This window comes from Malaclemys terrapin, chromosome 1 (genome assembly GCF_027887155.1).
Source record: "Malaclemys terrapin pileata isolate rMalTer1 chromosome 1, rMalTer1.hap1, whole genome shotgun sequence".
In the NCBI taxonomy this organism is placed as follows: Eukaryota; Metazoa; Chordata; order Testudines; family Emydidae; genus Malaclemys; species Malaclemys terrapin.
The window spans coordinates 93,617,583-93,645,001 of record NC_071505.1 but is presented as its reverse complement, the minus strand read 5'-3'; the positions used below and the strand labels follow the sequence as shown (position 1 = coordinate 93,645,001).

The 27,419-nt window shown below is 49.0% G+C and overlaps 1 protein-coding gene across 2 annotated transcripts; it reads right to left on the bottom strand.

The window, feature by feature from the left end:
• Positions 1 to 1,040: 1,040 nt before the first annotated feature.
• Positions 1,041 to 27,214, bottom strand: CSNK1E (casein kinase 1 epsilon). 2 transcript variants are annotated; one of them, XM_054031590.1, is made up of 11 exons: positions 23,753 to 23,866; positions 22,663 to 22,750; positions 14,555 to 14,665; positions 14,201 to 14,349; positions 13,244 to 13,472; positions 5,678 to 5,848; positions 4,726 to 4,874; positions 3,597 to 3,789; positions 3,343 to 3,482; positions 3,011 to 3,076; positions 1,041 to 2,343 (listed from the first exon to the last, which is right to left on the bottom strand). In XM_054031590.1, exons 2-10 carry the CDS (start codon positions 22,736 to 22,738, stop codon positions 3,044 to 3,046), a joined length of 1,251 nt encoding a protein of 416 aa, XP_053887565.1. In that variant the 5' UTR covers positions 22,739 to 22,750; positions 23,753 to 23,866; the 3' UTR covers positions 1,041 to 2,343; positions 3,011 to 3,043. The 2 variants fall into 2 exon arrangements, with proteins under 2 accessions (XP_053887565.1, XP_053887557.1); XM_054031582.1 differs by lacking the exon at positions 23,753 to 23,866 and adding an exon at positions 27,022 to 27,214 and having other exon boundaries at positions 1,042 to 2,343.
• Between the last annotated feature and the right edge of the window lie 205 nt (positions 27,215 to 27,419).

Sequence of the window (27,419 nt, the reverse complement as noted above, 5' to 3'; positions counted from 1 at the left end):
TTCCAAAAAACACTTGCGACTCTCCTGATTTTGGGGGTGGGTTCTAACGCTCCCTGGGTACCACGCACAGACGCTGTCGGAGCGAGCTACTAAAATGGCCCAATAAATTATAGGCTTCTAAGTTGAAGGTGCAGCTGTCTTCACACGGCTAACAGATGAAGCTGGAAGGATTCATGAGTTGACAGTCATTTAGTTCCAGTTTTTTTTTTGTTTTTGTTTTTTAAAATCAATTTAAAAAGTTTGATGAGTAGCAGGAAATTGAACTCTCATCTGGTTGTTTATTCAGAATGGTGTAACTGTAGAGTCAGTACTTAGAAATAAAACATTACAAAATTAAAATGGACTCCTGGGCAGGGGAGACAGCGAGAGCGCCACAGGGACCAGATGCAGACAGGGAAGAATGAACTTCAAGAGCAGTTAGTCCCACACTTACCCCAGGTCCAAATTTGGATCTCAGTTGTCTGGAACTACAACATGGACTTTCCCCTTCCCCATACAATACATTTTTATTCATGACAACATTTTTCAGGCTGGAGGGAGAAACTGACAGATTATCGACAGCAGGATTTGATTTTGATCGATCAAAGCCTTGACAGAAACAAATCATGTTTAACAGGGGACAAGAGCGTGTACATAAATTCACACGGTGGCGCACACACACACACACACACACACACACACACTTCTCCAGTCCAGGCATCAAAAGACCCCCAAATCATATTTCTCACAGCTCTCCCTACACCAAGGCCACAGCGCTGGCTGCACCAGTACTCTGAAGACCAGATCAGCTTTATTTTTAGGTGCTCCGGCCATGTGCTTTTTTTCCAGTAATTCTAATCAAACATGTTCCTGGAACTTGGGAACATAACCAGCAGCAAGATGACACTTCCTGCCTGTATATCACATCACCAGAACAGCGGTGGGGAGGAGAGAAGAAAGGACAGATACTTGAGTCACTTTATCATTTTCTACTTTATTACTTCAAATTAACAACCACGATAAAGCTCAAAAAAGTCCAATATTTACACAGGAAAAAAGTACAAAATCCCCCACCCCCACCCCCAAAGTTCTTCAGGTTTTTTTTTTTTTTCAGTTTTTTTAAATTACAAAGTAATAAAAAGTTTTGCTCTTTAATTAAAAAAAGAAAAAAGAGAGTAAGAGGGGTAAATAAATTAGGGAAAAAAAAAAACCAGTGTTAAATAGAAAGGAATAAAACCAAAACCGAACTCCCCCCACCCCCACCGGCTCCACACTAGTGTCAGTGCGCCAGCTAGAGGCCATATGTCACAGCGGTGATCATTGCATTTTAAAACCCAAGAACCATGTGGTGTCTTGAGCATTCCTAAAATATATTTAAAACAACTAAAGTGGGGGAAGAAGGAGGCGGTCAGGGATTGTGCATACGCACTGGGATATCAGATCTTTTATTTGGGGCAGGGGGGAGCTGGAAGAGGAAAACCATCCCCCAAGTTTCTGCACACCCCTCTCTTCTCCTCGGATCCCACACTTTTCCCTCAGTAATTAAAACAAAACCTAACATCACGTGCAGCCTGATGTAAAAGACCCCACCCCCGGTATGGGAAGCAGGTTACAGTCTCCCTGTCTTTCAGCTTCACTTTCACCTCCTCCATTCAACTGCTCAACCCCTCTGGAAAGAAACCCTTGGCATGCCAGGACCGTTTGTCTTATTTATACATGCCTGGTGCTTCCGCTTACTCCCCACATGGTGCGGAGGTGCCACTGGGGAAAAAGGTGCCTGAATAAGTGGCAGGCCTTTCCTGTGACTCCTCTCACAGCTTGCCAGCCATCTCTTTTAATGCTTGTAAACACAGTTTCTACCACCAGCCACGGCTGGAATCAGAGATTTTCTACCTGCCCAGGAGATTCCTGCAAAACAAGTGTAACCCCTCCCTCAAAAAAAAGTGAATTAAAAAATTGGATTAGAAACCACTTGATCTTAAAATCAACCAAAATTAAAAAAAGAGACAGGACGTTGTTTTAAAAACAAAATAAAAAGAGCAGAGTCAAGGGAGGGCGGGGTGCAGTCAGCTGGGAAGACGGTGCGCTGAGATGGGGTTGGGGGGGAAAGCTGCACAAAGGCAGCAGAGGCATTTCTGCAGGGCTCCCGCGTCGTCGGCTTCTCGGAGGCGCTCGTGTTGGGGAACACAGGTGGCGAGCTCAGAAACGTTTCATGCCAGCACGGGGGGGGCAGCTCATCTCCTCAGTGTTGGCAAAAAACAAACCAAAAAAAAAAACTGTTTTGTGGGTTTTTTAAAGTTTTTGTTGTTGTTGTTTTTGGGGTTTTTTTGTTTTTGTTTTTAAAAGAAAAATACAGTGAAGACACTAAAAGAAAAAGAGGGGAAGAGTGTTAGAGAAGGGAGGGCTCCCCTGGCCATCTCCTATGACGAGAGCTTGGTACCTCAAATTACCCATTTCTTTTTCCCCTCTACCCACCCCATAGAGAAGCCCTCAGAGCTACCCTGTGAGCATCTACTTTAAAGATATACGCACTGGTTTAAAAAAAAAAAAAAAAAAAAAAAAAAAAGGGCTACAAACATATCTTGCCTCTTCTGGTGCATACCCTTCCCACATCCCCACTCAAGCCCAAACCTACCTCCTCAGCACTATCACACTGCCTCAAAGATGAATCAGGAGAGCACGAACTGGAAAGCAACAAAATGGCTTTCTGGTCTTAACCCCCCCCCCAGGCATGGGGAAGTGGCGTCTACAGCATTCCCACCCCCTCAGGAGCAATGGAATGAACTTCCAAAACTCACACCACCACCAAGCCCTGCTGCTGAACTAGCCATATGGATTGGTTTCTCCACAGAGCACCACAGTGCTGCTCTCCATCCCCAGCTAATGAAGCTCAAGCATCCCACTCCCAGACCAAAGGGCATCCTCCCAGGATAAGAGAGAGAAGAGAAGTGCCCTGACCCACCACAGCGGCACTCAGGCTTCAGGCCAACAGCTGGCACCAGAGTCTCGGGGCATCAGGGAGAGCACTCACCTAAGCAAACACTGGTCCGGGGACATCTTCTCCTCACTTCCCAAGGTGATCAAATGGCACGCTCGTCTGGGAATAAGCGAGAGTGTGTGTGAGTGGACAGAGGAGGCAGAACCAGAGAGAGGGTTGGAGAGAAAGCAGGAGACAAACCAGAGTGCTCTATACATTCCTCTACTGTGATGTGTTTGTTGGTTCTCCCCTCCCCCGAAATCGTTATTGCCCAGGAGCCATCCAGCTCAACAGTTCCTGTGGCCCCTTTAGCGTCACCAGAACTGCAGGTGATCCGGGGCACGATGCGGACAGGCCGAGGCCACGTGCAACAGGCAGGGACTCACCTGTGACGCTGAAATCCGTGACACCTCTTGCCGCCCTGTGAGGTCGGAGGAAGAGACGTTGGCAGGAGCTCCCCTGTGTAACCTCATGCTGACCTTCCGCTCCCTGTCCACCCGTGAGATCGCCCTGGGGGACGTATTTCCTGTCCGAGGGAAAGAAGTAGAAAATGAGAGACATGCATTCAGCACCCTCAGCTTCCAATCACTCCCAACACACCCTGGGTTCGCACGTGCCTCGGCTTCCCCGCCCCACTCACCGGATTGCTGGATTCGGGAGGCGGGCGTGGAGGCCATGGGCTCGGCGACGTTGCGAAGGCGGTTGGCTGTGGCTCCAGCAGGGGGGCCGGGTGGCAGCGCCCGTGTGGCGGAACCCCGGAGTTGCCCCATCCTCTCTTCTCGCTCGTGCTCTCGCCGCTCCCGATCCATGTCCTCAGGGTTTCGGGCTGCTCCCTGAAAGGCAGACACCACCCCCACATTGCAACAGGCTCAGCCTTCAGAACAAGCTGGAAAACCCTGTGCCCACCCATTCCAAGAAACAAGTCTGGCCCAAGGACTAGGCAAAGAAACAGAGGGGATCCCATCTCTCTAGAACCTTCCATCCCATGAGGAGGAGGCTTTGATCTCCTCCCTGAAGAAACGAGTGAGGGGGAGGTGTGTGTTATTGTTTAGACTGCAGTGGCAGCTACAAGGTGCTAGGTCAAGGGTGGGCAAACTATGGCCCGTGGGCTGCATCCAGCCCGCCAGCTGTTTTAAGCCGTCCCTCAAGCTCCTGCTGGGGAGCGGGGGTCTGGGACTTGCCCCACTCCGGGGCACCAGCCAGGGCGCAAAGTCGGGGGCCGTTCCACGCTGCTTCCAGAAGCTGCATCTTGGTCCCTCTCCGGCTCCTATGCACTCCAATGGCTCCACTCCAGCACTCCAATGGGAGTTGCAGGGGCGGTGCCTGCAGACGGGACAGTGCGCAGAGCCGCCTGACCGCACCTCCACGTAGGAGCCAGAGAAGGAACATGCCACTACTTCCAGGAGCCGCTTGAGGTAAGCGCCACCTGGAGCCTGCGCCCCTGAGCCTTTCCCCATGCCCCAACCCACTGCCCCAGCCCTGTTCCCCCTCCCTCCCTCTGAACCCCTCAATCCCAACCCAGAGCACCCTCCTGCACCCCAAACCCCTCATCCCCAGCCCCACCCCAGAGCCTGCACCCCAGCTGGAGCCTGCACCCCTTCCCACACCCCAACTCCCTGCCCCAGCCCTGATCCCCATGCTGCACGCCTGTCCCGCTCACTGCTCACTAGGGACGAGCACCTAATGTGCTCTCAGTGAGCGCGGTCACAGCTTCTGCCCCGTCCCCCCCAGGGAGTACCATGCCCGTCGCAGAGGCCTGCACCACTCACGAATTTGAGCATGTTCCAGTCGAAGACATAGTCGTAGGAGAAGCCCTGGCGGTGGAAGAGGTTACGGAAGAGCTGCCGCAGGTACGAGTAGTCGGGTTTGTCATCAAACCGCAGTGAGCGGCAGAAATTGAGGTACGTGGAAAACTCAGCTGGAGAGAGGCACAGATAATGGCTGATCGTTAAACACAACTCCACTCTGACGAGGCACCTCCATTCCCCCACTTCACTCTCCCTGCAGTGAGCCTCAGGTACAGCCACAGGACTAGGGCCCCCACCAGAAGCATTGCTTTAGACCAGAGGGGCATCACTACGGAGCCAGACAATATGTGCCTTCTCCGCTAAGGAACGCTCTGCTTTGGGCATTGAGGACAGCCTCTGGGGGAAATCCTTGCTTGCCTCCCCTCTTTGGCTGCTTTTCAAGCCAGAGATAGCATGCAGGTTGTATGGGATCCCCGGAGGGGAGAACATATCATTAACAAAATAGGCAGAACGGAGATTTGGGAAGCAGGGCCCCATGTGGGAAGTAAGTGGCCACAGCAGACCAGAGCAGCATGGGCTGCACACTGGCATCAGTATCCCCCACAGATCCACACACCTCAGCATCGCTAGATATCAGCAGCATGAGCCCTGAACCTTCTTCTTATCACAGCCTGCCTCTAAACTGGGACATCTCAAAAATACCAAAGACCACCCAAAACCAGCTCCCTAGGGATTTCTAAGGGGTCGCACTTCTGTGCCAGGACTGCAGTGCCATGGTTCTCTCATCCCTTCTAATTGTTGCCATTAGCAATGTGCCGGGTTCCTTCCCCACCACCCCCCTGTACCGCGGTGACATGTGCCGTGCCTCCCACTGCTAGCAGGGGTCAGATTCTGTAGGGTTCCGGCATGAGAGAGGGAGTGTACATGCACGTGTGTATTATGAAGGTACCCATCAGGAGCGCACAGCACTTACAAGGGTACCCTTTGCAGAGCACCTCAATGGGTGTTGACATCTTCTTCTCACTGATACGCTCATACTTTTGGCGCTTGGTGGCAGCCTTGAGGCCCTGCCAGGGCAGTGAACCCAGGTTGAAGTACATGAGCACGTAGCCCAAGCTCTCCAGGTCATCACGGCGACTTTGTTCTGAAGAAGGAGGAGAAGAGAGTTGCACATGGGCAGGGAGTGAGATGTGACTGGAGTTGCTTAATTGGTCTCTGTGGTTAGGGGCAAGCAAGAGGAAACAAGAGACCATCTCGTTGTTGCTTCCAATACACAACCAATTGCCCACCTGCTTCAGGCTCAATTTTTCTGGAAAGTTTAACCAAAAATGGTTCAGTCACTTCAGAGAAGGAGCTTAGGGCAAAACCCCCCATTTTTATGTTATTTTAAAACAAGAGCAAAACAATCTTCCAAGCGCTTTTTCTGAGAAGCTCAAGGGCCTCCATAATTCAGAGCAGGGACCTGAAATTTGGTATTGGCGGGGGATGTTCACCCTGGTGTCTAGGATGTGCCTCTTGCCATCCCATGACAATCTGCCCAAGTTTTCCAAGTTATAAGCCTCCGAATAACTGCAGTTCGCACATGATCAGTAGAGAAGTGGTAGAGTTTGGCAGCTAAATTCTATGAAGTTTCTCTGCAGTGAGCAGGTTCCTACCCCTAGGCTGCTGGGGCAGAGCAGAACTTTCCCTTCAATGGCTCCTCTTGGCAGCCGGGGACCACTGTGGCATCAGGCACAGAAACTGAAAGTGGGGAGACCACCTCTCCTAGGCTTTCATTGCTCTCGCTGCCGGCACAGAGAGTAATGAGGAAGATAAGGTGAAAGTGGGCCAACTAGAACGTGGTGAGGTGAATAATGGAGGGTGGGTGGAGAGGGAAACGGGGAACAGAGTCTGCTAGGAGCAGAAACATCTAATCACTGAAGCACACTCCCCCACAGAACCCGCAATCGAACCCTGGAATCCTCAGACTCTACACTGGTCTGCTGTCGGGAAGTAGCTGTGAAACTCACTGGCAGAGTGTCTCTCATCCCCCATTAGTGGGTGGTCCACACAGAGGATAAGAACCTACTACTGCTACCATTTACTCTGTAAGTTCAAGTGGCGGAGGTCTGTGTTGTGGATCTAAACCCTGCTGATGAGCCAAGCTGGGGGTCAATATGGTTTCATGTGATGGAATTCCTGGTTTTTCAGTTTGTTTAAAACAAAACATGTTAAAAAGATCTAAAATAGAAGAACATTAAGGTTGCAAAGTCAAGCTCTCGGGCATTAAGAAGTGTCAGAATTAAGGCCTGTACAACTTTAATTTGGGCCTCTGAGTATGCATTAGGAGACCATCTTTAATGATATGATCACATACTATTTTTTGCACAGGACCCCTGCCCAATTCAATATTTATTTTTCATCCTCCACATTTAACATGCAGCCCAGGCCTTACTGAACACACAGCATTCAAACCTTACACTGAATACAAAGTTATTGGTTTCCTTTTGGGCATTTCTATGGTGTTCTCTCCATAGTATCTGAGTATTTCTCAAAAATTAATTTATTTATCTTCAAAACACTCTTGTGAGATTAGATGGTATTATGCCTATTTTTGTAGTGGGAAACTGAGAAGGAGAAAGAATAAGACTGTGACGAAGTGGGGGATTTTCTTGGTTTGTTTTTCCTGTGGTTTTCCAATGGTTTGCATGCAGAGGGGGTGAGACTCAGTGTCCCTGGGTGTTACTGGTTTAACGAGGTGAGGGGAGAGGGAGTTGTTGTTACAGAGGACCGGAGAGGGAACTTGGGACCCCGGCCAATGACCTGGAGAACGGATACCCCAGTGATGGATGACGTGGTGACCCAGAGGCCCAGCTCAGGAGTCGCAGCTGGTTCTGGCCAGTGGGAGGACAATGGGCTGTGAAGAGAGGACCCCAGTGACCTAACCAGCCAGTTCTAGACAGAGGGGGCCAGAGGACAGATGCGAGGAGAGGAGGTCCAGGCCAGTTTACGACCCTGTTTACCTGGAAAGAAGACAATGGACAGAGGCGGGGCTTGGGGACGGTGATATCATATGCCCAGCTGGGAAGCAGGGGGACTCTGGGCTGGAGAGGGGGAGCAGGCAGAGCCCACCTGGATGCAGGGAGACTGGGATGTGCAGGGTTGAGGGAGGCTAGGCCTGAGGCCAGAGAGTTTCCTGTGCTGTGTTCAACTCTCAATAAACCCTCCTGTTTTACGCTGGCTGAGAGTCACTCCAGTCTAGAGAACAGGGTTGCATCAACCCCTTCACGGGGTGGAGGCCCTGGGAGTCCAGAGCGAGTGGACTCCCTGAAGAGGCCCACAGTGAGAAACAGGTGCGCTAAGGCTCAGAGAGGTGCGGCTCCAGGAGGTGAAGGAGCCTGACCCCGGGAGAGAGTGGACCCCCGAGAAGGGCTGTCTCACTGAAAGGGGCACCCCACACGGACTGCACGGGGCCAAGAGTGGGCATGATCTGTGAGTCCGTGACAAAGCCAAAACTTTTTCAGAGTACTTCACACTTTACGTTTGAAACACAGCTCCCATTGATTTTGCAGGAGTGCAGAGTGCTCACAGCTATAAGTGAAATCAGGCCTCAGCTATCTTTGGTTGAGCACTCAGAAAATGAGGAACACACGTGACCACCTGTGAAAAATTTGGTTTAACAATCATTTTCCCAGTATCTCATAGAACTGGGAGTCAGAGGCGGAACTAATTTTCCCAGGGTAGCATTCAACTACCTAGCCCATGATTCCATCCTCTCTCTTCCTGAAATTCCCAGCTTAGTTTACTGCACACTTTCCAACTCCAGCAACAAATTAAGCAGGTGAACTACCGACCAAGCCTCCTTCGCTACAATCCTGAATCCTCTTCAGAGGAAATCTACCCTGTGCACTGAATGAGATGGGGGGTGGAGGGGGTCCTCAGGAAAAACTAATATGTGATCATATAATTACAGACTGTATTATAACGCAGACACACCAGGGACTGAATTAAGGTTGCACACGTAATCTTAATACTGGAAATTCTCAACTTTTGAGTGCTTGACTTTGCAACTTTCACATTAAAAATAATGTAGCTTTTTTGCTGTAGGGTTTTTTCTTAAGTGGCCATGGGAGGTGAGGCCTATGCTCAGCTTGATGGCATTTAACTTTTGTTCAGATGCAGTGTTCAAGTCCAAAATGTCAGGAAATGTTCTAAGCATCACTGGACATATCTTGTTGGTTTTGGTGGGGGGGATAAAAAGGATGAAATGGAGGACACCTGAAGACCCTGGCACCTGACAGCTTCAACCACCTCTGAAATTGTCTATAGCTCTAACAGATTGATGGCTGCCATTAAAACACCTTCCACCATATCGGTACCTCCTCCCACCAACCCACAGTCTCGGCTACGCCCATACAGTTTAAAATGTTGACCTCCTGAATTACTTAAATAGTAATGGGGAAGGGATAAATGAGGGTTCACAGAGCCCCTGGCATGAGGGCAGAGAATGGGATACATAAAGCCCTGGCATAAGAGGGAATTGCAGGGAGTCCCTGAGATAGAGAAGGATGGGGGAGAGTGGTAAGAAGTCCCCAGTGAGTGCAATGAGCTAGGCCTATAGAAGCAAGGAAGTGTGCAAACCTCTAGTATCTATTATACAGATGCACACACCCCCTTAACCCTGCCCTGAAGTGACACCATGATTGGGGGGAAATGGGCAGAGGGCAATATGAAAAAAAAAGTCTGATTTGTCTTTAAAAAATCAGTTTAATTTAATTTGGATCCATAAACACTAAAACCACCTTAATCATAGTGGTGGGATTTTGTTTTTCGCGGTGTCACCAGAGAGCAGGACAAATTTTCAGTTATGAAGAATAATGGGGAAGTGACCATTAATCCTTAAAAGTACATCTATATAACTTTAAACATAGTCTGTGCACCATATGTCAGAGAGTTTTAATTCCATGGGAAATCTGAAGAGCCCGACTGGGCAGCCCCAAGGTGCCCTGACCACATTTCAGTAACGTCACATGTTTAGATTTCTTAAGTGTAACTTAACTGAGTTCCTAGGTTTATAACTCTTGGTTGTGGGATAATTACAAGAGCCCTATAATGTATATCACCCTAAACTGACAAGTACTCTCAACTTTAACTCCATTGGAGTCTGACAACACAAGACAGCTTCAACCTTCACAATATCCGCATGCATCCTAAAAGACTGAGGACATGTACACTCAGGAACATTTCTTCGCATGCACACTTTTAGAGTTTACAATAGTCACTTTAGCCTCACAAGATCCCTGGGAGGTAGGAAAATCACATCTCCATTTTACAGGCAGGAAGCAGGGGAAGAGAAGGATTTACTCATGGTCTCCGAGTGAATCAGTGTCAGCGGTGGGATTAGAACTCAGGAGTTCCTGGTTCCCAGGCCTGTGTTTAGCTTACTACATCACACTTTCTCTCTGTGTTTTACTCATCTTCAGCTCCTCAGTCTTCCCCTTGGACACCTGGAACAGCATCCACACACTCTCCAACCTACTGATCCTCTTCCTCTCTACAAAATAACCTCTGACTCACACCTCTGGAAAGCCCCCAAAGCCAATCTGTACCTTGCAATGAAATATTCTTTCCGTTCCCATTTCTAAGATTGCTATCCTACTTCCATGCCAATTTCCTCCCCCTCACAGACATAGGCTCCTAGTCACTCCTTCCCTCCCCCGAGATGGTGCCCAGACAAAGGCTGGGTCTGGAACTGACAGCAGGGAGGCAAACTGCATGGGGACCAGGTGCCTGAGCGGAGGGAGGCTATTTAGGACTTCCACTGGATAAGATTCATGAGCTGACCTGCTTCCCTGCAGCCACAGAGGCTCCCTGATTCTCAGCACACGGCTACCCACCTGACCCTTCCAAAAGCCATGCTATTTCCATTAGTTTGTGACTGGGATAATCCTTGGGAAGGGAGCCAGACTCCCCCAACCCCTGTTCATTCCTCACCAAATTATGTTGTTCTGATTACACATTCATATCAGATTTTGTGAACTCTGAGGTTGCACAGCCCAGAACTAATGTCTTTAATAGCGCATGAAACTGGAAATAGTGCCGGGGCAGGACCAGCAGAAAAACAGGGCCCATTCTGATGTCATCTATAAAAGGAATTTAGGGTGGCGGCGGGAAGAGTTATTACCCTCATGCTTCCCATACTCACTATTCAGACAGAATATGCTAGGCCCCTTCTGTGTCAGTCTCCTGGGCACCCCGGGTGTCTATTTCAGACTTTACATGCTCTGACGGGCACAGGGGATTCTCATCCCCAGAGCATGTGAAAATTGATTGGAATGTATAAACCAAGGGCCACATAGTCAAATGACTCCCCTGGTAACTGTGGAAAACCTCCCAGATCTCTCCCCCCAGTCTCTGGGAAAGGGGGGTGGGGGAATTGCACTCCTTCCAGACTCTGGAATGTACAATCCTTAGCTTGCAGAGTCAAATATAAGGCTCTCATTTGATTGCTATTCCACTCAAGGGTTCCTCCTTTGCCTCTCAACTGCATGAAGGCAATGGTAAGACCGAGTAGTTAGTAACTGAAAGTCAAAATTCAGAGTGAAGGTTCTCTGTTAACTCAAACACATATGTCAGTTGTCCAGTGGAGAGGTCTCATGGGCTGGGCGCAGCACTGGGAGCCAGGAAGTGCATACTTTTGATTGTTGTTCTGACACCAACTTCCCAGGCAGCCTTGGGCACGTCACTTACCCTCTCTGCAACTCCACTTGTAAAATGGACAGTGATTCTGGGAGTTGTTGCAAGGATTAGTGTTTTCAGCTTCAACATTTTTGTGCAGAGTGCTGTGTGAGAGTTACAAGTTTATAGCATATGCAATCTTCCCTTTGAAGAGCAAACAAGATCTAAAAATTCAGCGTGATAGGCAAGCTAGACTCCAGAATCAAAGGCTAAAGATTTAAGACTATGGTGGAAAATTAAACAAGCAAAACAGACATATTAGTCCTTCACTCACTCAGGTCTGACAGAGCAGCCCAAAAACCCAGTGCCTGATAGACACAGTAGGTGAAGCACATATGAAGTAATCCCAATGTGGCAGTCACCCTGGTTGTGGGAACCCTGAGCAAGCAGCACACTGAACTTCAATTTGTATGTATGTATGCACACACACACACGCACACACACGTGGCCAAAATATGGTCCATAGGGTTCTACCAGGCTGGCTATATTTTTAATACAGAGCGGAGGCCAGGAGAGACCTTCCGACTCCCAGCTATGGTAGTGCTCCCTGTTTTGATACATAGCCTCCACAGGCTGCAGCTACATATTATCAAAGATGAAGGCAATCAGAATCTGCTCTATTTCTGCAGAATAGGTCCAGACTTTATGGCTTCTAGAAAATCATCAGTGCCAGTGGAGAGGGGAAAGTTTTCCCAGGTGACTTTGGGGGCCCAAGCCACCAGTTTCTGGAGGATTTAAGTTCTTAGCCCATAAGAATCTAGAGAAAACCTTCCAAATGTGAATCAAATGTAGCCGACAGATAACTTCAAAGCTTCTGTTGCTCACAGCTTTGCCAAGCAGCAGCATAGTTATCAAGAGTCTGATCATTTTTATTGTGGGTATTCAGAACTCCAAAGGCAGCTGTGAAACTGTCAGAGAATTATGTAAATTTCACTCTGCTATTGACTAACAAAGTTATGACTAAGGCTGCGAGTCTGTCATGGAGGTCACAGAAGTCAGATTCCATGACTTTCCAGGGGCCACCTGAGCAGCTTGGGCAGCCCCCGGGGACAGCCGCACCACCGCTGCTGGGGCAGTATCAAGCCACCGCACCCCTCTCCCACCACCAGCAGCAGGAGTTTGGGCTGAGGCAGGGGGTTGGTGTGCGGGAGGGGGGTGAGGGCTCTGGGTGGCGCTTATCTCAGCGGGGCTCCCCGGAAGCGGCAACATGTCTGTTGGCTCCTAGGCGGAGGTTCGGCAAGGCGGCTCAGTGCGTTGTCTCTGCCTGCAGACACCGCCCCCACAGTTCCCACTGGCTGCGGTTCTTAGCCAATGGGAGCTGCAGAGCGGGTGCTCGGGATGGGGGCAGTGCATGGAACCCCCGTGGCCACACCTCTCCTTAGGAGCTGCAAGGACTTGCTGGCTGCTTCCGGGAGCCACACGGAGCTGGGTAGGGAGCCTTCCAGACCTTCAGCAGGGGTCCTGGGCCACGCACCACCACCCCCTAACACCTCCCCACCCCAGCAGCAGGGGTCCTGTGCTCCCCCAAGCACCCAAGTTTTAGTCAGGGGTATATAGTACAAGTCATGGACAGGTCACGGGCCGTAAATTTTGGTTTACTGCCCGTGACCTGTCCATGAATTTTACTAAAAATACCCATAACTAAAACGTAGCCTTAGTTATGAGCAACTGAAATCCAGGGATTAGGAAGGAAACCACTATGCAACCTTCACTATGGCACCTGCTACCCCTCCCACAATATTGCAATCCACAGCTCATGGTACACACGAACAGACACGCAGAATCCCCACAGACACACACACATATGCCACAGTAGGCTCACCAATTCCCAAGTGGGTGTTGATGGAGGCGTAGCGGGCCGTGCCAGTCAGGTTCTTGTTTTCCCGGTAGGGGATGTGCTGGTGGGTCCGGGCGTCTCGGTATTTCTTGGCCAGGCCAAAGTCGATGATGTACACCAGGTTGCCCTTCTTGCCAAGCCCCATGAGGAAATTGTCTGGCTTCACATCCCGGTGGATGAAGTTCTTGGAATGAATGTACTCGATACGGCTGATCTGGAGGGGGAGGAGGAACACAGCAGGAGAAGTGGGAAGGAAGCTTGTTATGGTTTTAGGAGTTATAACCCCCACCCTTAAAAGAGAGCCTGGGCAGATGGGCCTGGCAAGTATGAGCCATGGGAGTGGGCTTGAACTGCTAGCTTTCTGGTGCTCTGCAATGAGGGTCACAGCCCAAGAAAGGACTCTTCTCCCCAACTCATGGGAACTGAGAAGCAGAGGAACAGGGAACACATCCATTCCCACCAACGCTCCCCCCTCTTCCTCAGAGGGGAAGTCACCATTAACACTCCAGGGAGGGAAGGGAAGAGAGTTTGGCAGGGATATTAAGCTTCAGGGCGTTGAGCCAATCTTTAAGTATTCAAGACCAGGATGAGCCCTAACTGGGAGGGGATGGGCACAGATTATCCCACATCTGCCTATTTGGGGGGTCTTAACCTTCCTCTGGGACTTTTGGTGCTGACCACTGTCAGAGGCAGGATACTCAGCTACATGGACCTTGGGTTTGATCCAGTCTGGCAACTCCTGTTAGTGGGTGGCCTGGTTCCCCAGCCTCTTCAGGAGCAAACACCCTGGAAGCCACTTGAACAGGCCCTCTCCATCTTCACTCAGACAAATAGTCTGGGCTACAGCAGCTCAGAACTGCTATTGAGTGGAGGGGGTGGGAAAAACCAAAGGTAAGGTATGGGGATGGAGCTGAGGTGCTGACACCTTTAGAAGAAACTCACCATCTGGTCTGCCAGGAGCAGAACAGTCTTGAGACTGAACTTGCGGGAGCAGAAATTGAAGAGATCCTCCAGGCTGGGTCCCAGGAGCTCCATCACCATCACATTATAGTCACCCTCTGCCCCACACCACTTAATGGAAGGAATACCCACTGCAGAAAGAGAGACCAACCCCACGAATGAGAGATAGACAAGAGACATCCACAGTGATTCCCCACTCCCCAGAGTATTCCTTGCTGAGAAGGACATATCCAACTCTAAGGTACCCAGCAGTAATTTCTCTCCCTCCTCCCCAAAATGCCCTGGAACAATTTCTACTTTTACTCTCACCAGGTATGGCAACCTCCCTGAACTCACCTCCTCCCTGCATCATCTTGTAGAACTTGCTCTCGATGTGGAGCTGGGGGTGCTTGGTTTTGACACATTCCAATTTGATGGCAACTTCTTCCCCAGTGGCAATATTGGCACCTGGCACAGGAAAAGAGGGCAAAATGAAGATTAGAAACGTGCTTGGAATTAAGTGAGACACCCATGATGAGGTTTATGCAATTCCCATGCTGCCACCACTGCAGAATTTGTCCTGGAATCTACCCTTTGACACAGGATTGTGCACCACAATTTAAACTTTCATTTTAAAAATCACACATGCAGTGTCTAGCTCTTATGTTTGCAAAGAAAATCTTGAAGTGGCAAAATAAACGGAAGCCAGTGCAGACTCTGCAGACAGCCTGAAACAACAGTTCTAAGAAGTGCAAACTGCCTCACTGTATCACCAGGTTAAGTCTACAGTGACAATGCATAGGTCAACATGGCTAAAACAATGGACACTGAAATAGTTAAACATCCAACTAATGTGCATATCCCAACATTCCAAACTGCCCACCAGGTGACAACACACACACACACACACACACACACCCTACAGTGCAATTATTGTTCACCAATCCAATTTCATAAGTGTGAAGAAATAAACGGAATGCAATAGTAAAATAAACCACACAGGGACTCCTGTACTCAGGGTATTTCTAGATCTCTGATGTAAATAATTAAAAAAAACCTATATTTTTAAAACTGAAGGTAGCTGCCACAGAATACAGGAATCTTGCTGAGCAGTACACAGGGCCATCAGCTGAGATGGATTTTCTGTTGGCTGTGGGAGGAGGACTGAAGGGGAGAGGGAGGAGGGACATTCCATCCCTTCCACATATTAACAGAGATGGGGTTCTATTTGTTTCCTGCCATCCTAAAACGGCAAGAACAGAAAGATCTGTGCATAGGCCACAAGAACGACACCCCAGACCTCTCTCTAATCCTAACCTCCCCCACTGGAATTAGGGACTACTAAGGTTCACGCAGACTAACTGCTGGTTGCACAGGTGACTGGCAGTCAAAACCGTCGCCCTAGGAACCATCCCAGAATATGACAGGTTTCAGAGTAGCAGCCGTGTTAGTCTGTATCCGCAAAAAGAACAGGAGTACTTGTGGCACCTTAGAGACTAGTCTCTAAGGTGCCACAAGTACTCCTGTTCTTTATCCCAGAATATGTGTACTAACCAGAAGATGGAGTGGGAAGGAAAGGGATGGTAGGGCGAATTTATTCAGCCATGGGAATAGAAGAGACATGGACAAGATAGCAAAAAAACCCAAACAACAACAAAACCCAACAAAACCCTGGCCTTAAAGCTAGTCTTGGCAGATAAAATTAATTCTTGCCTTCCACTCCAGGCTTTAGGAAATACAGAGTCCCTGGTGAGGGACACAGAAAGAGCACCTTCTATCTATCCATCCACCAGTTGCGACCCCTCATCCAAAACTGGGACCAAGTAGGGGGAAAATGGTCAAAAGAGAAAAAAGCACCACTTGATTTCCTCTCCCATCCTAGATCCACAAGATAAAGCAAATGCCTCCAGAGTCCATTCCCTTTGGGGCAGTTCTGGAGAACACAGATTAACTTGAGGCAGCCTGTTAGAAAAAAGGTGTTGCTGAGACACTACAGTATCAGAGCTGAGACAGACAAGTTGGTAGGAATTTGTGAGAGAGACAAAAGTTATTAGGGGCCTGGAGGGACAGATTTATGAAGAACAATTAAAAAGAGCTAAATACATATCTCTTGTCCAAGAGACAACTAAGCAGGGTGGGGAGGAAGCATGGGACATGACAACAGCCTGCAAATATCTGAAGGCTGTAAACACCAAGGAGAGTGAGGAATTATTTATGGTGCTCTGAGGGAGTGGAAATAGGATCAACAGGATGAAATTAAGAAATATTTTTACTCAGTATCTGGGGTTGGGGGGGTTGGAGGAAAGGCCTTCTTGAGATTCATTCGGCCAAGGGTCATTTTTGGACACAGACAAATTCCATGTTTAAATTATGGTCTGTGAGCCAGATGTAAATTTAGGCCCATGTATTCCCTATACTTCACAACCGAACCCCTCCTCCTAATATCAGTGGGGAGTTTGCTCAAAGATCAAGGTTACAGCATAGCCCTTACATAGTCACTAAGGCCTTGTCTACCCTTAAAACACTGCAGCAGTGCAGCTGTAGCCCTGCAGCGCTTCAGTGAAGACATTTCCTACGCTGATGGGAGGGATCATCCCATGGGGTAGGTACTCCACCTCCCCGAGAGGCAGTAGGTAGGTCAACAGGAGAATTCTCCCATCAACTTAGCACTGTCTAAGAGGTTAGGTGGATGTAGCTGCATCACTCAGGGTGTGGATGTTTCACACCCCTGAGCGATGTAGTTATACCAACCTAATTTCCTAGGGTAGACCAGGTTTAAGGTTTTAGTTAGTCATTGCTTGTTCAGTTCAGTTAGTGGCAGGTTCATTATTACCCAATGGGAAAACACTCAGGGCTATTTCCAATTTGTCTCTCTCTGCCTTCACTTTGACTCTCTTCCTTTCATTCCTCTCCATTTCATTCCCTGCAGCAACTCCCTGTACCCTCCCAACTCCACCCACTAACACAACGAGCCATGAAAGTTAATGCGGACATTAAAAGAAGAAAAAAAAAAAAAAAATCAGGATAGCTTAGATTCTGCAAAACCTGGATATGCCAGATAGGCAAACATCTCAAGAGGGCCAAACCCGGCCTTCAGGCCCAGTGTTTTCCAAAGACTGCTGCAAAGGTGTCAGTCTCCCATGGGAAGTAGAAGCAGCCTCACTGCTTGGGGCATTTTAGAACTAGACTGGACAAAACATTGGAAAGCAAAGCAGGGAATAATCCTTTACTGATCAGGGTGACTGATTAAACACTTTTCACTCAGAGCCCTGTACATCTTCATAGCACTCTGTAGGCATCAGCCGATAATCCTCACTGCCACGCTGCTGAAGCGGGTGCATATCCTTTCACAGACGCAGACATGGAGGCGCTACATGACTTGCTCAACGCTAGAGACCCAGGGGAAGAATTCAGGAGTTCCTGGCTCTTTGCTCCATGCATTAACTATGCACCCTCTTTTACTATCTGATAGACTTGTGGAAGTTGCAGACATCTCTGATTCTCCTCCTTCCCTAGAGGTTGCTCCTAGATCTCAGAGGATGAGAAGATTGTGTTTAGACACAAATGTGCAGTGTATACTTCTAGCTTCAGCCATTGGAGAGATTTAGGAATTATCCACAATCCTACGTAACATCCAGAGCCGGCTCTAGGCACCAGCAAAACAAGCTGGTGCTTGGAACGGCACATTTTTAGGGTTGGCATGGCCAGCGCCAGAATGCCGCCCCTAAAAATGTGCCCCGGTCACCCTAGCTCACCTCCGCTGCTGCTGCCACGGCACGAAACAGCTGATTCACGTGCGGCTACTCACCCTCCCTCCAGGCTCTCAAACCTGGGAGGGAGGGGGAGCAGCAGCGCGCGAATCAGCTGTTTTGCGCGCCGAGGCGGCTCGGGGTCTCCCCCTCCCTCCCAGGCTCTCAAACCGGGGGGGGGAAAGACTCCGAGTGGCTGCGGAGCGGGCGCAGCTTCTCCCCTCCCTCCCTCCCAGGCTTGAGAGCCTGGGGGGAGGAGGAGGCAGGGCTGAGGATTTGGGGAAGGGGCGGAGTTGAGGCGGGGCAATTAAATAAGGGGGGGGGCGGCCAAAATTGTTTTTGCTTTGGGCGGCAAAAATCCTAGAGCCGGCCCTGGTAACATCCACCCCCAGTCTCGCTCAGCTGTAAGGGCTGTCTGAATTCAGAATTCATTCGTCTTGAGCTTTTTAAATGGGGCAGGGAGGGGGGAAGACATTACCTGCAGAACAAGGAGACATTCTCCACAAGGGGTCCTTTTAGAGAAGTAACAGATGTAAAGAACCAACACACAATGCACACTGAGGATGGTGTTTATTAGCCACGTTCTTCCCTCTCCCCACATCCTTCCCCTTCCACCACCTTCTTTCCTGCCAGCTTAGTGAGGGAAGAAAGGATGGCCGCTGAACAGATGGGAGAAGTCAGCTAGGGCAAGAGAGAGTTAACAGGCCGGGAAACAAAGGGAACTCCCTCCATGTGAGGGAGGGGCATGCAACCAGGAACTGTCCAAGCACACACCACCAGCGTCCCAGCATGCTTTGCCTGCCAGTCAATCCTCAGCTCATATTCCTTTCTATGGTTCCTCTCTGAAGCAATCCAGTCCCTTCACCACCACCACAGTCAGCTTTGCCAATACATCTCACTTCTGACTTGCGATAGCTCCCGTATTCCAGTCCTGGGCCCCCCACCCCAGTTCTGCTAATGCAGCTCACTTCTGACTCATCCAATCAAAACCACTTCCTCATCAAGCCCATTATAAAGCAAACTGCACATTCTGCACAAATGTTTACACCCCCACTGACTTACAGAACCATGGAAAATAGTTAAGGCCTACTGGATCGTCTGGGCCATCTCCAGCCAATGTGGTGCTGTTCCCCACATCCTCAAGATGGGGGAGGGGACACCACCATTTGAAATCACTCAGTTTAAGATATATGTATGTGCAAGAGAAAAAAAAAATTAATATTTCCCCTCTTCCAAAAAAAATATCCATGAAATGTATTTCCCACAGCACCATTGCTTAGGGGAAAACACACTGCTGCACGTGGGGTCAGGTGAAAGAGGAGGGGTCAGGAGTTTAGCTGTACAAACCCAGGTTCCTCATCTCACACCAAGACAAAAACGTTTATTTGTTTCACTTCATTCCCTCTATCTCCAAGCCTCAAAAGAGAAATATTAGGCAAATCTCGTGCAGCACTGACAGATCCGTGAACAGAGAGATTCACTAGGGAGAGAGAGAGAGAGGCTGGGTAAGCTTCCTCCACCCACACTACTCTACCCTACAGCATACCTGACCCCAACTGGAGGGACCACCTAGGCTCCAACATAGCCAGCTAACACGGCTTTGTGTTAAAGCAACTTGATTGAGTGAAAAACAATTTAAAAAACCATACCCCTTTTGCCTATCAAGACAGGGCATCACAGCCTCCACTGCTTTGCTCAGCTGTTACCACTCAGGACAGAGATCTTGGAGTATTGTTTTCAGTGACTATCCACATCTGCTCAATGTGCAGCAGCAGTCAAAAAGAAGAAGGAGAAAAAAAAAAAAAAAACTAACAAGATGTTCCGAACCATTAAGAAAGGGATAGGTAATAAGACAAAGTATCATAATGCCAATATTTCAATCCATGGTTCGCCCACCCCTTGAATACTGCGTGCAGTTCTGGTCATCCATTCTCAAAAAAGATATTAGAAATGGAAAAGGTTCAGAGAAGGGTAACAAAAATGATTAAGGCTATGGAACAGCTTCCATATGTGGAGAGATTAAAAAGCCTGGGACTGTCCAGCTTGGAGAAGAGACATCTAAGGAGGTATTACAGAGGTCTATAAAATCATGAATGGTGTAGGTCCGTTCTCAAACTATGGGTGGGGACCCCAAAGGGGGTCATGACCCCATTTTAAGGGGTTCGCCAAGGCTGGTGTTAGACTTGCTGGGGCCCAGGGCTGAAGCCGAAGCCCGAGTCCCACTGCCCGGGGCCAAAGCCCATGGGTTTCAGCCCTGTATGGCAGTGCTCAGGCTTCAGTTTCAGCCCTGGGCCGCGGGGCTCAGGTTACAGCCCTGAATCCGAAAGACTGAAGCCCTTGGGGTTTGGTTTTGGCCCCCCGGCCCAGGGCAGCAGGGCTTGGGCGGGCTCAGGCTTCATCCCCCCATCCTGGGATCTTGTAATAATTTTTGTTGTCAGAAAGGGGTCACGGCACAATGAAGTTTGAGAACCCCTGGTGTAGAGAATAGGGAAGTGTTATTTATCCTGTCACATAACACAAGAACCAGGAGTTACCCAACAAAATGAACAGGCAGCAGGCTTAAAAACAAACAAAAGGACGTACTTCACACAACGCACAGTTAAGCTGTGGAACTTATTGCCAGGGATACTGTGAAGGCCAAAGTATAACAGGGCTCAAAAGAATTAGGTATGTTCATGGAGGAAAGGACCATCAATGGCTATTAGCCAAGATGGTCAAGGATGCAACCCCATACTCTGGGCGTCCCTAAGCCTCCGACTGCCAGAAACTGGGAGGGGACAACAGGGGATGGATCACTCAATAATTGCCCTGTTCATTCCCTCCGACGCATCTGGCACTGGTGGAAGACAGGATACTGGGCTAGATGGACCATTGGTATGACCCAGTATGGCTGTTCTTATGTTAGTCACTTACACCTTGCAAAGTGGGTGTGCAACAATTCCAGAATGTTTTACACCCACTCTGCACAGGTGCAGGTGACTACACGAACTCCAAGGGAGTGAAGGATCAGAACCATTGCCTCTCTGTATTGCCATTCTCCTCACCCATATACACACACGCTCCTGATCTACTTGCAGGAAGCACTTACCTACCTCAAAAGGGAGGTTTAGGCTGTGTAACATGCTTGAAGGCAAAAGGTATTATTGCCCCTTGTTCCCTGCTTCACTTGGTTACAAACACTGTCACTTGAGTTGGCAGCTAACTAGAGGACCATAAACAAATGACATACAGCCATATATTGAGGTGGAGGTAGTGTCCAGGGGGATACAGCAGGGAACCTCACTCTGCTTTTACCCATCATCTTTATTAGAGACCTGGGCAAAGGCAGTAAATAGCCATTCATGATATTCACAAGACACTAAACATGGAGGAGTTGCAAAAACCCATGAGGACAGAGAAATAATAAAAAAAAAGGGACTAGAAACATGGGCAGAAAATAAAAACATTCATCTTGGAAAAAGAATCTGAAAGCAATGTTTAACAGGAGGAACAGAGGAGCAGTAAAGCTGACAGAGATCCTGTGGTGATAGCTGACAGCAAGTTAGAGAGGAGTTTGCAATGTGATACGGTAGTGGTGGTGGGAAAGCCAAGGAAGCCCTCTATGCAGAGGCATCACATTACAGAGCACTCACAAGGAGAGCCCTTTGCTTGACCACATCTAGAATACTGCACTGGCTTCTGGGCATCTCAGCAGGTCAACAAAATGGAGGGAATTCACAAAAGAGCAACAACAACAACGAGTGGCTGGGTGGACTGATTTATGAGGAAAGCTGGAAAGAGCTAAACATGTATCACCTGGCAACATGACAATCAAGGGAATGTATGATAATCACCTACAAGTATCTGAAGGGTGTAAATATCAAGTGGGAGGGGAATTGTTCAGGTCTCTTAAGAGTCTGTAACTAGAAGTAATGAGGGAAAAACTTAGCGAAGGGTAAATTATGGCAATTCTCAAGAAGTTATATCTTTATCAGAGGGGCTTTATTAGACTGTGGAATAGACTCGCAAGCAAATCCCTATTGTTTGGGCCACTAAAAACAGAAGTGGATTAGGGGGCAGCATACGAGTTTGGGAGAGGAATAGACAAGACGTAAGCTAGTATTGGAGGGTCTCTCTTCATCTTGGTACCCCTCCCTGCCTTTGTCCCTGAGTGACGCAACAGCGGGAATCATACCACCGCTTGGAGGTCTTCCCCACGGCCCTGAACAGCTCTGTGCTCAGATACCCCATCTGACGACTGAGGTTATAAGTATCTTTCTACTCAACATGGAACCAGCAAACCTCCACTAAAGAGATTTTACCAGGACAGCCTCTCTGTCCTGGTGTAACAGACCGTCCCTTCGCCAAACCACCGCTTCCACAACTAATAATCCCCACAGGTTAACACACACAAACTTGCGAGAGAAGGGGACAGGATGGGAGTCTGACAAACACAATCGCTACAGTCCACTTCATAACCAGTTTGGCCAGAGACCCAGTTCCTTTCACCACTCCCTGGCCCGAACTGGCTCTTGCACATCTCAGCATCCTCACTTAAGGAGACCGCCAGCAGCAGGGAAGGCCAAAGAAGCAGCCAGCATCTGCATCATAATCCTTGAGGATCACCCTCAGAATCCTTCCCCTCACAAGCCAGCTTTGCCCCATTAGTGGGGAAGAAACATCCCGGAGTTTAGAAGATACATCCTGACAACTAGAAGGGCCAACACAGAGACTCACCCAGGTAAATGTCTCCAAAGGAACCACTGCCAATCTTTCGGCCCAGCCGATACTTGTTCCCCACTCGGAGCTCCATGGTTCAGTCACACTGTGGAGGAAGCAAAGGAAATGCAGAGTCAGAACAGAAACAGGAACTTAATCAGTACCCCACATGTGACTGCACAGGAGATCTGGAATTTACTGGCAGGTCCCTTTCCCCAGGGCTGCAAGTTCTGCAGGGGGTCCGGCTTGGTGTCCTAGGGTTTAGTCTTCTGAATTGCCACATAGGAAAACTGGGATCCATTTCCTGTCCCAGCCAGTTGGCTGTCCAAGGCCAGCAGAGCCAGGAATGCTGCAGGGACAAGACCCAAACCTGTTCACTTTAGCGATCTGCACAGCCATGTGGGAGAATCAGAGTGAATCCCTGCTCCATCATTTCTTCAGATATGTGAAAGGGGTGGAGGGGGAAGACCACTGGAGGGTTTAATGGTGTGGAGAGAGGCCCCAGAGAAGCACCATTAGCACCAGGACCAGCCTCACACATGGCAGCCTAAAGTAACCTGAACCTGGAAGAGTTCTGGTCTGCAGCATCAGAGACCAAGCTGGCTAGGTACGAATCCCATAGCAAGGAGTCCAAGCTGTGCAAGGAATGGGACCAGCACCCCTGTGACAGGTGTACTTTGGAACCTACAGCTCCAAGAGACCGACCCACTGTTACTAGCAAGCTGTTCCATAGGGGGCTGGGGAAGGAGGAAAAAACAAACAAACAAACAAACAGATAAATAAATAAATAAAATGTTCCATTAAAATGAAGTCAATCTATGCATTATTTTCTTATTTCAGGGCATTTCTACGATAGACTGCAGCCTCCATTGCCCTACTGGGTCCCTCTGTCTGCACTACAATACGCCACAGTGGGTGTCCTTTACTGCTCCCTCCTCTCCCCCCCACCTTTGCATGGTCTAGGAACACAAGGCTCTTACCTGCTACCCCTATAAATGCACAGCAGGACACACTCAACCTAGTCAGTCACTTTCCTTATACTTCGCTCTGGGTGGAAGGCCCACAACCATGGCATTCATTCCCACCAGAGATCCAGCCTGAGCCTTACCACCTTTAGGGTGCACTGCAGGACCCATCTCTTTGCGCAGGCCTTCGCCAAATGGAGTTCTGGAGGCTCCCCGGCAATGTCACCCTGGATGGCCACCACCTCGAGCTTTCCCCTGTTCAAGTAATGTGGCTCTGTCTAAAGGAGGGGAGGAGAGAACGTGGCTCCTTTTAGAGGATTCTGCTGTACAGTTAGTTGATGTAATGCCATATTATTAGTGTACAGAATGCAGACTCTGGGTGAATTGGGGATGGGCACCTTGGAAAGGGAGGCAATGAGTCAGATGTTCAGAACAAGGTAAGAGGAACTTTCCCTTGCTGGGGCGCAGCGCATGGGAAGCATCTTCGAGAGGGGAATGTCTCCTTCTCTGGCAGAGACAAAAATAATGCCAGTGACAGGGGTTCTGGGCACACCATAAACCCCAATCCAGAGCTGTTTCTCCCACCCCGGGAGATGGGATTACAGAAAGAGGAACAGACGGGCTGCATAGACACACAGGAAAAATTATCCCACCAAGGCATTCAGGAGGCATCTCAAATCCTGAAAGCAGAGTGTGGCCACTAGAAGCCACATGCAAACACCAAGAGATGGAGTCCCCTTGCCTGATATTTACCTAGGTGCCGGGACTTCTTTATGCTTAGAGACTACAAAGCCCCATTACTATTGAAAACTTCTGCAGAATGAGGAATAGGCACAGCCCTGGGAACAGACCTGTGAGGCAGGTGTGCCTGCGCAAGGGCACAGCACCAGCCTCGGTTTTATCCGCTGCCTGCTATTCTGAGACTACAACCACATGTACGTACACCTGACTCACCCTCCTGCTCCAGTATAGGAGCAAAGGCACAAGCTGCATTAAGGACACTGACACTCTGAACCCAGCATCCATTGAGGCTGAGCTCGGCCAGGCCTGGTGCCACTAAAGGTTAGTGCTCTGCTCAGGTTCTGGTCCCAGCGCTGGTCAGCAGGCCCTCCGAACACTGCAGAGGCTGGGCCCCATGTCTTAGTAGGTAGTGCTCCGCACTGCTGTGCAGGAGACCCAGGTTCCATTCCCAGGCTCAGACACCCACAGCTCACCAAAGGCTGTGCTCAGGGGTTTGTGCCCATGCCCTGTTGTGGTACCTCACTTCCTGGGACAGACAGGGGCAAAGTTCAGGGACTGTCCCACACAAGTGTGCAACAACCCCCTCGCTGACTAAGGAACAGGGTCAACAGTATCTAAAGGGGAATCCAAGAAGGGAGAATGGAGGCCCCCAAGGAGGCTTGGGGGAGGGCGGGGGAGGGAGAGCAAAGAAGGATGGACATTTCCTCCTGTAAATGCGCCCCCCCCCCCTCCCTCCAACTGCTGCATTGGAAACAGAGCCTTGCACAGAGGGTACACTGCAGATGGGTACACAGACAGTAGCAGGATGAACTCACGCCAAGGGCCAAAACATACATTCACCCCCTGGAATTGCTCCAGGGATTAGAAGATTTACCAGCTCCCACACGCCCTACAGTTTATGCTTTCCTTCCTGGTTTGGCCTCCAGATCTGCCATAAAAAGACACCTTTGCACCCTTCCCCCCACCCTGCCAGCGCTTTCCAATCAAAGCAGTATTCCCAGGGGCCAGAGGACAACCATTTAGTTCTCTATAAGGAATTCACAGCCCCTTCCCCATGAAACCTTAAAGCAAGAATGCACTCTGCATGAGTGAATGTGTAGAATATATTAATATCCTCATTACACACATACACCTACAGTACACTACATAACCCTAGAAATACTATATTCTCATCAGTGTTGCATACCCACAGATAGGTTCCAATCCTATTTTACAATACACATGTACATACACACAGGACATTATGTAAACACATGATACGCACACACAAGATGCTGACCCCCCCATTCCATGTCAGCACTGACTCTACCAGGAAGCACACAAACCATTTACAAATAAAACAGATAAATAAAAATGACACTACCCCCACCCCACCTGAATAGCTAGGAGATCCGAATGTACCCAGGGATACCACAGGCCAGAGAATATTAAACACACAGTGAGAGTTGACCACTACATAATGGAGGCTGCTAGGCTGAATCTGGTATTAAGGGAAACTGAATGGGGGGGGGGGGGGGGGAGGCGGGGGGGGGGGGGGAAGCTGCCTAGTACACAGATCATAAAGGCTTTACATAGCTTTTTCTTAAACAGGAGGGGGGATAAGGAGAGAGGCAGAGAGAAAATAGAATTTAAATAGGAAAAAAATATGACATTTTTCTCTGCATACAAAATGTCAAATATAAATACAGGTCCCTCTGGCCTCTGGCTCCCTTTCACAGTTACAAAAAGAAGAAAGAGGGAGATAGAACACAACAAATACAGGCATTAAAATAAAATAATAATAAAGGGAGGAAGAAATAAACAAGGTAGAAAAATTCTTTGTCACCCCATGGTTCTCCATAAGCAAAATACTAAATTAAGTCAGATTCTAACACTGGATTTATTTTTTTTTAAATGCACCAGCCAATTAAAAATGACACAGAAGTTATATTTTCTATCCATTCCTAGCTATGCTCATTTTAGAAGACGAAATAATGCCAGATAAACAGTTTCTCTCCCCTCCCTCCCCCACCAATCTTTTCAGTGCACAAAAGGAAATACTGATTTTCCCAGCTGATTCTCAACACCACTCCCCCCCCAACCTCAAAAACACACCCTGTTTGTCAGACATAATACTTTATAAATATACAATGCAGGGACTGCCACTATGGTTTATGGCCACCCCTAAAATAAATAACACCCAGAAAAGCGAGAAGGGGTGTATCAGTTACTCAGGGCAAAATGTTTTAAAATTATGGAGAGATGTTATTAAAAGAAACAGAAATGAGCAGATTCCCTTGCCCCCTAGCCCAAATACAACAGTCTAGTAACATACGAAGATCTAATCCCCCCCAACAAAATATAATAAATTAAGAGCCACTTCAACATGCAGAGAGCAAAAAAAACCCTTCACAGCTCTGAAAGGGGGAAATCGGGGCCCCTAAAATGCCCCTGCAAAAGTGGGGAGCAGGGGGCTCTGTTGGGTGTCCCCCCTGGCTTTGTCTCCGTAAAAAAGCTTTTGTCCTCCTTTCTTCCAGTTTGCCTTATTTGCCCGTGTCACATTCCCCCAGCCCTGTCTCCCTCCCCTCCCCCAGCCTCCTCTTCCTCTCTCAGCAAAAACAAAGAGCCAGAGGGGCTGCCTTTCCCCCCGGATTTGCACCCCAAGATAGAGACAGATGCTTGCAATATTTACCCTGTCTGGAAGGGGTCTGTGTCCGGCTGCTGCTCCGGTGGCTGTCAGGAAGGAAGGTGGCTGGGATGGGAAGGATGAAGGAGGATTGGGACAGGGTGTTCGCGGCGGTACCCAGCTCCAAGCCCTGCACTCCCTCCTTGTCTCTGCTCTGCCTGCTGAGTGCCTCCCTCCCTCTCGCCTGCCCCTTCAGTCTCTGTACACTGAGTGCTTGCTTCTCTCATTGAGTTTCCATTGAGTCTCAGGGCCAAACCCACTGATGTCATCCTGCGAAGCTCGGGCCCGCCCTTTGAGATTTAAAGGGGCAACACCGTGTTTTCCGACTGTCTGTTTCCTGCACAAAGTAACACACGCAAATAGACAAAAGCACACACACACACACACACACACACAATACTGTA